Genomic DNA, 14,801 nt, shown 5'->3' on the forward strand with positions numbered 1-14,801 from the left:
GAGCCCACTGGATGAAGGAGGCGGATGGATTTGATTCAGTGTGATCATTTCAGTGAAAACATAGTCCAGCATGCCTATGTGACTCTAGGGGCCCAGAGCTGCAATTACACACATACTCACAATTGAATTTCAGCCGAGGCTCCATTATCCATCCTGCCAACCAAACTGGAATTAAGTGCAGATGAAGTGAAAGTCTTCAGCTTTCTGCTGTGTATAATAATTTATCTACTGCTGTGATCATGATATATCTAATGTGTGCATCATCAGCTTCAGCTCCTAATGCACAGAGTAATATAAAGACGGATGAAAAGGAAAATCAAGTGGCTTTGTTAAAACCCTTTAACCCTATGGATGATAATTAACTATATTAGTGTCCACACCAACAAAGAATGATGCTCTGTTTAATATAAGCACACACAGCATCTTTAAATGAACAAGCTCTCTGGAGTGGATTCTAATTGGCTGTCAATATTTTATATATATATATATATGTATATGTGTGCTCTCCATAATTATTTGAACACTAAAGACAAAATTGCTTTCTCTGCTGTGGAGTCAAGAAATTTGCAAAGATTTTACCGTAAATTATTAAGAATTACCATAAACGTATAGTCTAAATAAAACAATTAGCAACTATTACTGTTATTACACTTGCATACAAAACTTGATTATGATACTGTATTATGCTTGCTATAGAGTGCGTGACGTCATGTACATTACTGCTGGTGGCAACAGTTGCCACGGCAACCGTCACAGTAGAGTGTGTGTAAATATTATTAAAATACTTATCAGTCCCTCCAGGATTTCATTTTTTTTTTTTTTTTTTTTTGTGATATTTGCGATCAAAATGACTGATTGTGTTGCGGCTTTTTCTCAAAATTTGCAATGACGTTTGCGGCATTTGTTATTGTTTTACAGTGAAAATATACCACAGAGAACATTCTTCTAACATTCTGACTTTTCTGACTTGGAGAACACTGTAGGGCTCCATACTAACGTTCGATGACACCAGCACTAGTGCCATTAAGATCTACAGGAGGAGGCTCCAGCACCTCAGAGACATCTAATGTCTGCATTTACATATGCAAGATGAGTTTTTAAGAGTGCTTGTTCATCTGCAGTACGTCTCTAAGATGTTTCCTGTCAGATGTCAGGTACACATTTATTAGAATGCATGTAAAACTGCTTCTGAGACCTTTATCAGATGATTCCCAGATCTTTAGCAGACGTCTTACAGAGGTAAAAAAATACAGTATATTACATCTGAGAAAATGCACTTTTATTACTGTCATTCATAATGTCTAAATACAATTTAATGAATACAAAAATAAATAGGCTATGTTAGGGAGTGGAAATGACCTATAAGTACTTCTCTGCAGTCATCTACTTGTGGTCATTTAATATCTTTTTTTATAAAATTATTCAATTTTAGGCCTTATTTAATATTATTTTAGATAAATGTTTGCTTTGCTACATTATAAAACTCTTAGTTTTATACATAGGGGAAACCTATTACAGATGAACAAATATTGTCACGTAAAAAAAAATAAAAAAAATGGCAATACTTAAAGCATTGAAGTGCTGAAAAGTTGTGTGAAGCATTTAAAATCACTGGAAAACATTAGACCATTTCTGACACAGTTATTCCTGTAGATTACGGTTAAATTTATGGTAAATGGTGGAGATTTGTGTTTAGTGAACAATCTTTTTCCTGGTTTCCACATCAGTGGCGTTTGTTCTGAATTTGAAAGCTTCTCACAAGACTTCACAGAGATGTTGATTCTGTAGTGAATTCGACTGCTTTCGTCACCGTATCTCTCAGCGCTGTGTATAACGGTGTTGCAGCTCCGGCTCGAGCAGATAAACGGTCTGCGCAGCTCAAACTAGCGCAGATTCGTTCCGCTTTCGGTTTGTTTATCCAATGTAGCTCTTGTAAATCGGCCCTGATGAGAACGCAAGGCTTTTCTTTGACTGAATGCGCATTGCGATGACATCACGGGGCGCTTCTAAGCCCAAATTATGCTGGACATTTGTGGCAATTATGAAAATTGCGGAAATTCAGCAATCGCGAAATCGTGAAATCCTTGAGGGACTAACTGCATATATATTTGTGTATATATAAATAATAAATATACACAGTTCACATATTATGTTAACAAAAACTTTTATTTTGGATGCGATTTAATCGTGATTAATCATTTGACAGCACTATTATATATAGATCATTTTTTAATTAAAAGAAGTAAAGTAAAACATGTACTGAAAAAAATGCTGTGAATAAATCCATTACCTGCATGTCATTTGACCATTAACCAGCATCAGAGAGCTGTTAAAATGTGAAATTACAGATATATTAACTCAGGGGTACTTTGAGTGAATATTTATTCTCAAATGTGTTTGGCTAAAACATTTGGGCTTCCCTGCCTTAGAGGAATCAATACAACTTGTTCTGAGTGATCACCTTTTTCTGCAATAAAACATTGCTGTTCTGATGGAAGTGGTCTCTTTTGAGATAACAGTGCCCCCATCGATAGGGCACAAGAGGTGACTAAATGACTTGATGAGGATGAACAGTCACCAGAATTCAGTGCATTAAAACACCTATGGAGGATTCTGGGCCAATATGACAGAATTCTCCACCACCATCATCAAAACACCAAGTGAAGGAATATTTTATGGACGATTTGGTTCCCATCCCTCCAGTAGAGTTACAGAGTCTTTTAGAATCAGTGGCACCGAGGCACATTGATGGCTATGAGAGGGATTGGCTCTGAGGAGAGAAGCAGAGAGACAAACTGAGCTTGAGAAGAGTTAAATATGCCGGTTAAAAGACTTGTGGAGCATTGGTAGACAAAAACAGAAGGTTGTTCCCTTTCAGCATGCCAAACACATTGTGCCTTTTTCCTAAAGTCCACTCAAACCGTACTCAAACAGTCATATTATCCACTTGAATTTGGACTAAACTGTACAACTTGCTTATGAGGGACTCAATTTTGCACAACTCCTGTCATCAGCGAGTGAAACAGCAATAAAGGCAAATTGCTCCTGGGAGACACGAACGCTTTAGAATAAATTACGTGCGGGAACAGAGGTTTAATTAATTTACAGGCTGTATTGATAGTCCCCCTTCAGTGCTCACTATATGTCTTCATCTCAGCTAACGTCTTCATTATTTGGAGCGCAGGAGAGAAGCGAGTCAACAGACTAAATGAATTGCCATAAGACTTGTACCCAAACGGTTTCCACCACGCAAGGATTTCTCTCAGGCTTTTAATTAGCACTCTGAAAAAGTGTTTGATAAGTATGTGCTTAAGCTGTGCAAACAGGGAGACGTGTACATATGCAGAGAGACATAAAAGCATAAAAGACGTCCTATCGATAAATTAAATGTGCTGTTTAGAATTCATCACTAATATTGCAATCTGCTTTTTTTCTTATTTCAGCTAAAACCGATGAAGTACTGAAAGCAAAGAAGAGTTTGAGAGAGGAAAAGACAAAGGAGGAAGGTGAGCCGAACTTTAAGATGTTTAACCTCCAGCTAACAGAGGAAACATATTACAGCCTGGCAAAGAATTCAAAAAGTAATTTGAATGGAAACTTTTTATCTCACATTTCAGAGTTTTTCTGGTAGTTTTCATTAATAGATAATTCTCAGTTTATGTATTGTAATTCTGACTTTATGTCCTGCAATTCTTAGAAAAAGTGTCAGAATTGTGAGAGATATATATAAATATATATATATATATATATATATATATATCTCACTATATATATATATAGTGAGATAAAAAGTCACAAGTTACAGTTTTTTTTTTTTTTACCATTTTCTTTTTTTTTCTTTCTTTTTTTTGTGTATAAGTGTGGTCATATTTTCCATTGGTAGAATCCAGTCAGTCACGAATTTCACTGTCTACTTCCAATAAATCAAATAAAGATTTGCCAGACCCCAGTAAATGTGAACACATCTTAAAGGGTAATTAAGCAGCAATTCAGTATATTAGAATGATTTGATGATGAAGATCATGTGACACTGAAGATACTGAAAATACAGCTTTAATTAACAGGAATAAATGACATTTTAACAGATATTCACATAGAAAACATCTATTTTAAATTGAAATACTGTTTCACAATGTTACTGTATTTTGATCAAACAAATACGGTCTTGGTGAGAAGAAGAGACCTAATAGAAAAACAATGTTTCCAAACTTTTAACAAGTACTATATGTATTTCATACAGCCCCAGTTTAATTATTGCAATGTTCTTGATTGTTGATGGTCTTTTGCCACCTAAAACTCCGTCTCTGTCCCCCCGATGTGGAAGTGACACAGTGAAAGCAGGTTTTGGTCTTGATGAACAGGCTCTGCTCACACATCCCTCAGGAAACTTCAGCTCCACAACAACAAACCAGCTGAACTGTGGAAATAAAACCAATCAAATGAAGAAAACAAAGTGCATACTGCTGGACAGCTGAGATTTGTGACTGTGATCTGTGTCTGTATTATATCAGCACTCTTTCCTGCTAAATAAATCAGTTCTCCTTGTTTAACTGGGGATTTCCCACAACATACCTCCTAATGGAGCCCATCTATCTTTTAAAATCAAACTACAAGAAAGATTTAGGTTTTTATTAGGGCTGGGAAGCGATTCTTTTTTGTTTTTTTTTTTTTGTTTTTTTTTTTTTTTTTTTTTAATCTAAATTACATGATATGCTGATATATAGCAAATTAATCAAACATCAGTTTGGGCTGATAAATTACCCCCTAAATGATACAGTCATTGTTGTATTTAATTAGAAAATCATTGAATAGATGAAAATGTAAAAAAAAAAAATTAAAAAAAGTAGCTTTAGAAAGAAATAATTACTTTTAAGACTACAATGTGGGCATAACATTGTTTTCAGAAGCTGCATTCGAAGTGGCATTTAGGTATTTTTAAACAAACACAGGATAAATGCACTTACACTGTAATTATGTGAGATTAATGGTGTTTAAATAAACATTAATGGGTTTAAAAAATATTAAAATATGAATTGGTTTTCAAAATAATATGATGATCTAAATAGGGATATACAACTGTCAGTAGGTAGCTGTCAGATTTGAGTCATTGAATCATTCATTCAACCGATTCATTCAAATAGCTGATTCATTCAGAAACAAAGCAAATTTATGAATGATTCACTGAATCATTGACTCACTCGATTTGTTAAAAAATGTGAAACAAAACTGCTGTTTATTGCTCAGTGATGCACAACAGATCTATTTTCATTTGCCAAACTGAGCAAAAACAGACAATATGATATCTAAATTGTAACAATATTAACTTAGTTTATGAACTGTTTAATTTGTAGTCCTAATTTTCTTTTGTTCAGTTTAATTATCTTATACAAGATTTCCCTTTGTTGTTGTTTTTTTCTGAATCTGAATCTTCTGAATCTTTCAGTCCGGTCACTATACTTGGCTGTCTCTTTCACTTTCACTGCTTTGCACTTCAGTCTGTAACTGTTTTTCTCTGACACAGACCTGCTTTCTGTCCGGATTCATGCAGATCATATATTTTAATGAGCCGTTTAACAGCATTTAACCCATAAGCCAAAGACTTTTCCTTAATTATGCTGTGTCATGCGGGTCACCTGTGTACCTCTCTGTGTGTGACCGTATTAGAGAATGATACCATCATTAAACGTTTAGATGGAATTTAACAGCCTTACACACACACACACACACACACACACTGCCCCCCATATCCATTAATTTCTAATCTCAGTATAATAAGCTGTGTTGTCATTCACCAGAGCTGTCTGAGAGCTGATCAAGCCCGTGTGTGCATGAGAGAAAATCAGACAGTCAAAAGAACAGAGGACGACCAGTGACCAACAGAGAGCTGCGCTTAATCACATACATTTGCTGAATTTGATTGAATCTCCACTGCAAACTTAATTAGAGGCCTGATTCAATATGGAATATCTGGTAAATGGCCCCTAAATATGATAATTATTGCCTAATCAGTATTTTTTTAGGTGGAAGTTGCATGTTACTGAGTGTTAAATTAGACTTTCCCATTTGCCAAGATGTAAATAATGTGAATTTTGGGATATTGTGTTAAAAGTTGTGTGTATAGTGAAAAGACATACGCTCATTTAAGTAAGTATTACCTTTAAATATTTCTAAACAACTCCCTCAGAGAATAAAATATAATCAGAGCAGTATTATTGCATAGCATTTCATGTGAAATTGTTTCATTTCTCATTTGTTGTGTCAGATATAGGTGAGTAAATCTAGAGTAAGAAATTAAAATGACTTGACCTGTGAGCTCAACAGTAGTATCTCCTGTTAAATATTTAGCGCTGTCCCGTCATGAATACAGATGCTGTGTAAATGAAGGTCTACAGGCAGCTGACCCTGGGACTGGAGCCTGCTGAGTGGGGCTCACGCTGGCCTAAATGATTTAATTGTCATGACTTCAGCTAGTATTTTAAGGAAACGCTTTGAAATGCATCACCTGGTAATCGCTGCTCTTCCTGTCTCTTAGTGCTCTTCTACGTGACGTTTGTCATGGGGAAAACTGACTGTTTGTTGGTTTGATGCCACATTGTATTTGTTAGGATGCAGTTTGCTTATATCATCAAACTGTTAATGTTATTCTGTGTTGCATGAGATACATTGTTATATACAACAGTGGCCTTCAAAAGTTTGGAAATGCCCTAGGTTTCAAAGTGGGATTTTGGACATCAGCATTCAGTCCTTATCATCTGTTGATCGAGTCAGTAAACTAACTTGATATCATCAAGAAGATTTTCCTTTTGATTATATTATTATGATAATGTATACATGTTCAAAGTCAGACATCCCCCAGCTGTAACGCCTGATTACTGGATTCAGCTTGGCTCAGGAATAGTTTTTTGTTATATCCTCGGTTGAGCACACCTTTAAGGTTTGACACATTGATTGCTTATTAAGGCTACTACACAACAGACCAATTTATAAATTCAAGAGTTCATAAATAGCTCTAGTTCTTCCCTGCTGAATTACCCTGCCTGAAATGGCCTAAGCTGCTCTTAACTGGCTGTGATGGTCTCTCAGCCTGGTTATGTTGTGTTAAGCTGGTTTATCCCAGTTTAGTCCAGCTGAAAGTGCTCCAAACCCTGTCAGAACCATTGTTCAGGGGTTTCATTGCTAAACGATCATGTGTTTTCAAATGAATCAGTTGAGTCCATGATTCAATGACATTTCATTTAGACAGTCAGCTGAATCAGCTGTGAACAACTCTGTTGAATGAATGACTCAGTGAATTACTTTTTAAGACATAAGCTGTGTCCAAAATCACATACTCTGGTACTATACTCGGTTTGAAACTTGTTTGCAGCCTTAAAAGTTACTTGCTATGTAGTGTGAATGAAACTCAAGCGTACTACAGCTGTCATTTTGTCATTGTCATGTGACCTGCCAGCATCCATCAGTTGCGTTGGGTCTCTGCCATTCATAAATCCTCTCCTGTTGCCTCATGGGATACTGAAATGTCCATCAAATGCACACTTGTAGGTTGCCCGAGTACTTTTCACCTACCGTCTACTGTTTTTTATATATATATATACTATGAATTTGGACATACTACTCTTTTCACGTTTTTTTTTCCTTAGTATATGGTTTTAGTTTCATATTTAGATTATTGTTTATTTTTTATTATTGTTATTTTATATTTTAAGCTCAGAATTAACATGACAATGATTTAGAATTTCCTTAGTTTGTCTAACTTCTGTTTTAATTTATTAAGCTTATATAGAGTTACTTCTATGCAGTAAACCAAGTTGTACATACATACTGAAACTGAAATAATGTCACTGAACAAACTTTTACAACAAAATAAAATCTACAACACTACATAGAGCTTATTAGGTAATGTCACCATCGTCTTACAGGTGAGATTCGTCAATGAAAGGCCAATGTAACTGTAATGCTGAAGTAAAATGTGTCTGTCATCCAAAGGAACGCTTTTCTGTACTCCAGTGATTAGTTATGCATGGCTTATAAGCAGTGAATCAGTATTGTAGACCCAGGGGAAATAAAATTGGCAGAAAATCAGTGTCAGAAGATTTAATTATCACGCGGAGACCTTTTCCATCGACCGGCCCACTGAACTCAAAAAACCTAATCTGCCCGGACATCAGCCTCCTCCTTATAAATTGTTTCCCATGCAATCATATGCTAAGCAATTACTGTTTGTTAATTTTTCATGCAAGTTGAACATAAAGAAACAATAGTGCTTTGTGCAACCTTTCATTCACCTGTTTTGACACTGAATGACCAGTGTATGCAGCTGGAATCTCTCTCTAAATGCATGAAGAACTACTCATCCAGCTGTTGTCCTGTGCATGTTAAAATGATGGATGATTGACAGCCATTCCTCCATTATGTTATTGGTGTCAGACTAGCCAAGAGCTGCACTGCTAGAAATCTGTTCTTGTTTTGTTTCCTTATTCTATAATATATGCACATTTTAGCGACTTCCACTCCCTGACTGCGGGTGTCGCTGTTGGACAGTGTTTTCTCTACTTCCTGTTGGCCTTCTGTAGCTAATCGTAGCTCCGTGTAGCCGGTTGTTTTTTTTTGTTTTGTTTTTTTTTTTCTCTCTAGTATCTTTATCTTACTATCACTCTCTGTTTTTTAAAGTGATAAAATATAACTTAATTCACACCATATTTCTGATATTATCGATCAATCTTATCAGATTAATTTTGATCGTTCACTTTTATTTTATATCCGTGAGTGCAGTACACCTGCAAATCATTAGCACTCGTTAGCTTGTCATTAGCGGTTTCATTCGAACCTATCGCTGTTTTCTTTTCTCCTCTCCTCTCTCTCGCTCCAGTTTTTCACAAGTTCATCAAACAACCGCAGTAAGAATATTTCATCAAGCACGGTGAGTAATGGCTTCTCCTGCTATTGTTATATGCACCTCTTGCCACATGTACAGTTTATCTATCTCTGTCGCAGATGAGGGATTCACATGTGATAAATGCAGGGAAATAGTTAGGCTGACAGAGAAGATTTCATAATTAGAGACACGCATCCAAACTTTAATTGAGGACAGTAAGAATGTTAGGGCTCTAGATACGGCTTTGGATGCGTCTAGCTCATGGATTCCTGTCCATTTTTCGGTTCCGGAAACAGAGCCCCTGCTGCAGGGCAACTGGGTGACGGTGAGGCAGCGTAGTCGTGCGTCAAAACACCTCTCTTCTGTTCCGATCAAAACATTAAACAGGTTCTCCCCACTCAGTGCTGCACCCACTGAGAAACCTGATGAAAGTGCTCTAGTTATTGGTGATTCTATTGTACGGAACGTGAATATAGAGACACCAGCCACCATAGTCAAATGTTTACCGGGAGCCAGAGCGCCTGACATCTTGGCAAATTTAAAAGTGCTGGCTAATGCTAAACGTAAATGCAGTACGATTGTTATTCATGCCGGCGCTAATGATGTTCGACTTCGCCAGTCGGAGATCACTAAAAATAACATTAAAGAGGTGTGTGAACTTGCAAGCACGATGTCAGACACTGTAATATGCTCCGGTCCCCTCCCTGCTTACCGTGGTGATGAGATGCATAGCAGATTGTCATCACTCAATGGCTGGATGTCTAAGTGGTGCCCACAGAATAACATAGGTTTCATAGACAATTGGACTAGCTTTTGGGGCAGACCTGACCTGTTGAAAAGAGATGGTCTTCATCCCTCCTGGGGTGGCTCCACTCTTCTCTCTAGAAATATGGCAAATAGTCTTAGTGTTTATACTTGACTAACTGGGGCCCAGGTCAGGAAGCAGACAGACTGGCTAAACCGACCGTCTGCTAGCTGCCTCCCGTCACAGAGGTCAGCTAATTCTCAGCACATAGTGACTCTTTCACCTAGATATCACACTATAGAGACTGTGTCTGTTCCCCGAACTAGAAAATACAAAAAACATCCAAACCAAGTTAAGATTAACAATTTAATTGAGGTTCAACAAATAAAAAACAGAAGCAATATGGATAAACAAATGATAAAGCTTGGCTTATTAAATATCAGATCCCTTTCTACGAAAACACTTTGTGTAAATAATATGATCACTGATCATAATATAGATGTGCTCTGTTTGACAGAAACCTGGCTAAAACCTGATGATTACATTATTTTAAAAGAGTCCACCCCCCAAGATTACTGTTATAAACATGAGCCGCGTCTAAAAGGCAAAGGGGGAGGTGTTGCTTCAATTTATAACAACATTTTCAGGATTTCTCAGAGGGCAGGCTTCAAGTATAACTCGTTTGAAGTAATGGTGCCTCATATAACATTATCCAGAGAAACAAATGTTAATGATTAATCCCCTGTTATGTTTGTACTGGCTACTGTATACAGGCCACCAGGGCACCATACAAACGTTATTAAAGAGTTTGGGGATTTTACATCCGAGCAGAGGTGGGTAGAGTACCCAAAAACTGTACTCAAGTAAAAGTACTTCTAGAAATATTTACTCAAGTAAAAGTACTAGTCTTGAATAGTTACTTGAGTAAGAGTAAAAGAGTATCGGATAAAAAATCTACTCAAGTAGTTAGTTACTAGTTACTTTGGGTCATATATACTGAGCCTATTTTTATTTAGATATATAGATAAAATGTATGTAATGTATGTGTGCGTGTATAAATGTATACATTTCATCAGCCTTTACCCCAATTTATGTAATTTATTATAAAACCCTGTCTGTTTACTTAAGTAACAGATATAGGTGTCATGCCATAACATATTTTTAATACGACTGACTTTATATTAAATGTGAATTTAACATTGAAAGTTAATGTGATATAAATATTGCTACTAATCTTTCATTGTTCAGAAAGAGAGCAAATAACATTTACATTATTAAAGATAATTTTCACTGACAGTCTAGATTTCAATCACTCTCAGAAACTCCCATTAAAATCACTGAAACTGTTAACACGGTGAAATCAATATCTTAATTAAAGATTCGTACACACATCTGCACTTTGTTGTTTCTGACGAGAGAATTCGCCAGAAAGAGGTATTCAGTCAGTGAGCGAGTGAAGGAAGCACCGGCATTTTAGCGATGACTCATCGGAACACCTCTGATTGGCCAATGCTTTAATAAGCTCAACAGAATCATGTGTGATTGGTTATAATGCGCAGCGCTGTATAAACACATCTATCTCTGGCTAAGCGCCAGCAAGCAATCACAGATCTGAATTTAGCAGCTGATAATATGACTCGCTGAACGTACTTGCACCAGTGTGATTGTATTAAAATTAATAAAATCTTAATCGGCTATTTTTTGTCTTTTGGAAGCTGCATTCAACTTGACTCCCCTCTTTTATAAGCCACACACGTACAACAAACTAATGTCACAGTGGTATCGTGTACTGTAATCGAATGTAGCCCAAGTTATTACCTGTTGAACAGTAGACAGCACACGCGGTGTTCATCTAATAAGGATCTCCATCGCTAGCAAATAATAGCCTTTGCAGATTTCAATTCAGTGCAGTTCCAGCCACGTTTTCAAAGCTCTTTCTGTTCTTAAACGTTACAACTCCGAGTGAACCACTTCAGACGCTCAGCGCGTGCGGCAGGGAACTGAACGAATCATTGAAAACTGATTCATGAACCAATTCACTCGTTTGCCAATTGGTTTGATCAAGCCTTTGAACAGAATTGACTCAAAAGAATGAATCATTCGCGAATGGGCATCGCTCATTGCCCAGAGAAAAGTAGACGGCGCGTTTGGAATAAACTGAAGCATTATAACATTTATTGCATTAAGATAAAGTAACGAGAGGAGCGTCGCCCACAGTAACGAAGTAAAAGTACAGATTTTTTCCCCAAAAAATTTACTCAAGTAAGAGTATAAAGTACCCATCTTTAAATATACTCCAAAAAGTATTAGTTACCCCAAAAAATTAATCAAGTAAATGTAACGAAGTAAATGTAACTCGTTACTACCCACCTCTGCATCCGAGTTAGTTCTGGCTGCAGATAAAGTTTTAATAGTTGGTGATTTTAATATACATGTTGATATTGAAAAAGATGCATTGGGATCAGCATTTATAGACATTCTGAACTCTATTGGGGTTAGAAAACAAGTTTCAGGACCTACTCATTGTCGAAATCATACTCTAGATTTAATACTGTCACATGGAATTGATGTTGATAGTGTTGAAATTATTCAGCCAAGTGATGATATCTCAGATCATTATTTAGTTCTGTGCAAACTTCATATAGCCAAAATTGTAAATTCTACTTCTTATTACAAGTATGGAAGAACCATCACTTCTACCACAAAAGACTGCTTTTTAAGTTATCTTCCTGATGTATCCAAATTCCTTAGCATATCCAAAACCTCAGAACAACTTGATGATGTAACAGAAACTATGGACTCTTCTCTTTCCTAGCACTTTAAATACAGTTGCTCCTTTACGCTTAAGGAAGGTTAAGGAAAAAAGTTTGACACCATGGTGAAACTGGGACCTTCAAACTGGCTGTTATTAAGCCTCTCATCAAAAAACCACAACTTGACCCCAAAGAACTAGTTAATTATTGACCAATCTCGAATCTCCCTTTTCTGTCCAAGCTACTAGAAAAGGTGGTATCCTCACAATTATATTCCTTCTTAGATAAAAATGGTATATGTGAGGATTTCCAGTCAGGATTTAGACCTTATCATAGTACTGAGACTGCTCTCCTTAGAGTTACAAATGACCTGCTCTTATCATCTGATCGTGGTTGTATCTCTCTATTAGTTTTATTGGATCTTAGTGCTGCGTTTGACACAATTGACCACAACATTCTTTTGCGTAGACTTGAACACTTTGTTGGCATTAATGGAAGTGCATTAGCATGGTTTAAATCGTACTTATATGACCGCCATCAGTTCGTAGCAGTGAATGAACATGTATCATATTGATCACAAGTGCAGTATGGAGTACCTCAAGGCTCAGTACTAGGGCCGCTACTCTTCACGCTTTATATGTTACCCTTGGGAGATATCATCAGGAAACATGGTGTTAGCTTTCACTGTTATGCTCAGCTCTATATTTCTTCGTGGCCCGGTGAAACACACCAATTTGAAAAACGAATGGAATGCATAGTCGATATAAAAAACTGGATGGCGAGTAATTTCTTACTGCTAAATTCTGAAAAAACAGAGGTGTTAATTATAGGACCTAAAAACTCTGCTTGTAATAACCTAGAACACTGTCTAAGACTTGATGGTTGCTCTGTCAATTCTTCGTCATCAGTTAGGAACCTAGGTGTGCTATTTGATCGCAATCTTTCCTTAGAAAGCCATGTTTCTAGCATTTGTAAAACTGCATTTTCCATCTCAAAAATATATCTAAATTACGGCCTATGCTCTCAATGTCAAATGCAGAAATGTTAATCCATGCATTTATGACCTCAAGGTTAGATTATTGTAATGCTTTATTGGGTGGTTGTTCTGCACGCTTAGTAAACAAACTAAAGCTAGTCCAAAATGCAGCAGCAAGAGTTCTTACTAGAACCAGGAAGTATGACCATATTAGCCCGGTCCTGTCAACACTGCACTGGCTCCCTATCAAACATCATATAGATTTTAAAATATTGCTTATTACTTATAAAGCCCTGAATGGTTTAGCACCTTAGTATTTGAATGAGCTCCTTTTACATTATAATCCTCTACGTCCGCTACGTTCTCAAAACTCAGGCAATTTGATAATACCTAGAATATCAAAATCAACTGCGAGCGGCAGATCCTTTTCCTATTTGGCGACTAAACTCTGGAATAACCTACCTAACATTGTTCAGGGGCAGACACACTCTTGCAGTTTAAATCTAGATTAAAAACCCCTCTCTTTAACCTGGCTTACAAATAACATACTAATATGCTTTTAATATTCAAATCCGTTAAAGGATTTTTAGGCTGCATTAATTAGGTAAACCGGAACCGGGAACAATTCCCATAACACCCTATGTACTTGCTACATCATTAGAAGAATGGCATCTACGCTAATATTAGTCTGTTTCTCTCTTATTCCAAGGTCACCGTGGCCACCAGATCCAGTCTGTGTCCAGATCAGAGGGTCAATGCAGTCACCCGGATCCAGTACGTATCCAGACCAGATGGTGGATCAGCACCTAGAAAGGACCTCTATTGCCCTGAAAGACAGCGGAGACCAGGACAACAAGAGCCCCAGATACAGATCCACTGTAAAGACCTTGTCTCAGAGGACCACCAGGACAAGACCACAGGAAACAGATGATTCTTCTGCACAATCTGACTCCATTCTGTCACCGATGGAGTTTCGGTTCCTAGCCGCTGTCGCCTTTGGCTTGCTTAGTTGGGGTCACTTCATCTACAGCGATATCGTTGACTTGATTGCAAATAAATGCACAGACACTATTTAACTGAACAGAGATGACATCACTGAATTCAATGATGAACTGCCTTTAACTATCATTTTGCATTATTGACGCACTGTTTTCCTAATGAATGTTATTTTGTATTTTGTTTAAAGCGCTATATAAATAAAGGTGACTTGACTTGACTTGACATTTTGTTTATCGAACCATTTAACCATCTCATTTTATTTTGAATATCAAAACTTAAAATTAAACTTCACTATACTAAAATATCAATTACTGATTATTCAAGTGTGCACACAGGTGAAATAAAATGATGGAATTTGTGTAAATATGTGGTAACAAATAGTATAAAAACACCATGTACAGACAGCAGAGGAGAAGACGAATGGCCAATAATTTGTGCTGAAAAAAAACATTT

At 36.8% G+C, this 14,801-nt stretch overlaps 1 protein-coding gene across 1 annotated transcript in view; it reads left to right on the top strand.

Annotated features, from left to right (window-relative positions):
- The window catches only part of LOC132123082 (serine/Arginine-related protein 53-like), a 163,726-nt gene that overhangs the window by 134,747 nt on the left and 14,178 nt on the right, over positions 1 to 14,801 (top strand). Inside the window, exon 7 of the mRNA XM_059533624.1 lies at positions 3,444 to 3,506. Coding sequence (XP_059389607.1) covers positions 3,444 to 3,506 — 63 coding nt within the window. The remainder of the gene's footprint in view (positions 1 to 3,443; positions 3,507 to 14,801) is intronic.

This window comes from Carassius carassius, chromosome 41 (assembly GCF_963082965.1).
Source record: "Carassius carassius chromosome 41, fCarCar2.1, whole genome shotgun sequence".
Classification (NCBI taxonomy): domain Eukaryota; kingdom Metazoa; phylum Chordata; class Actinopteri; order Cypriniformes; family Cyprinidae; genus Carassius; species Carassius carassius.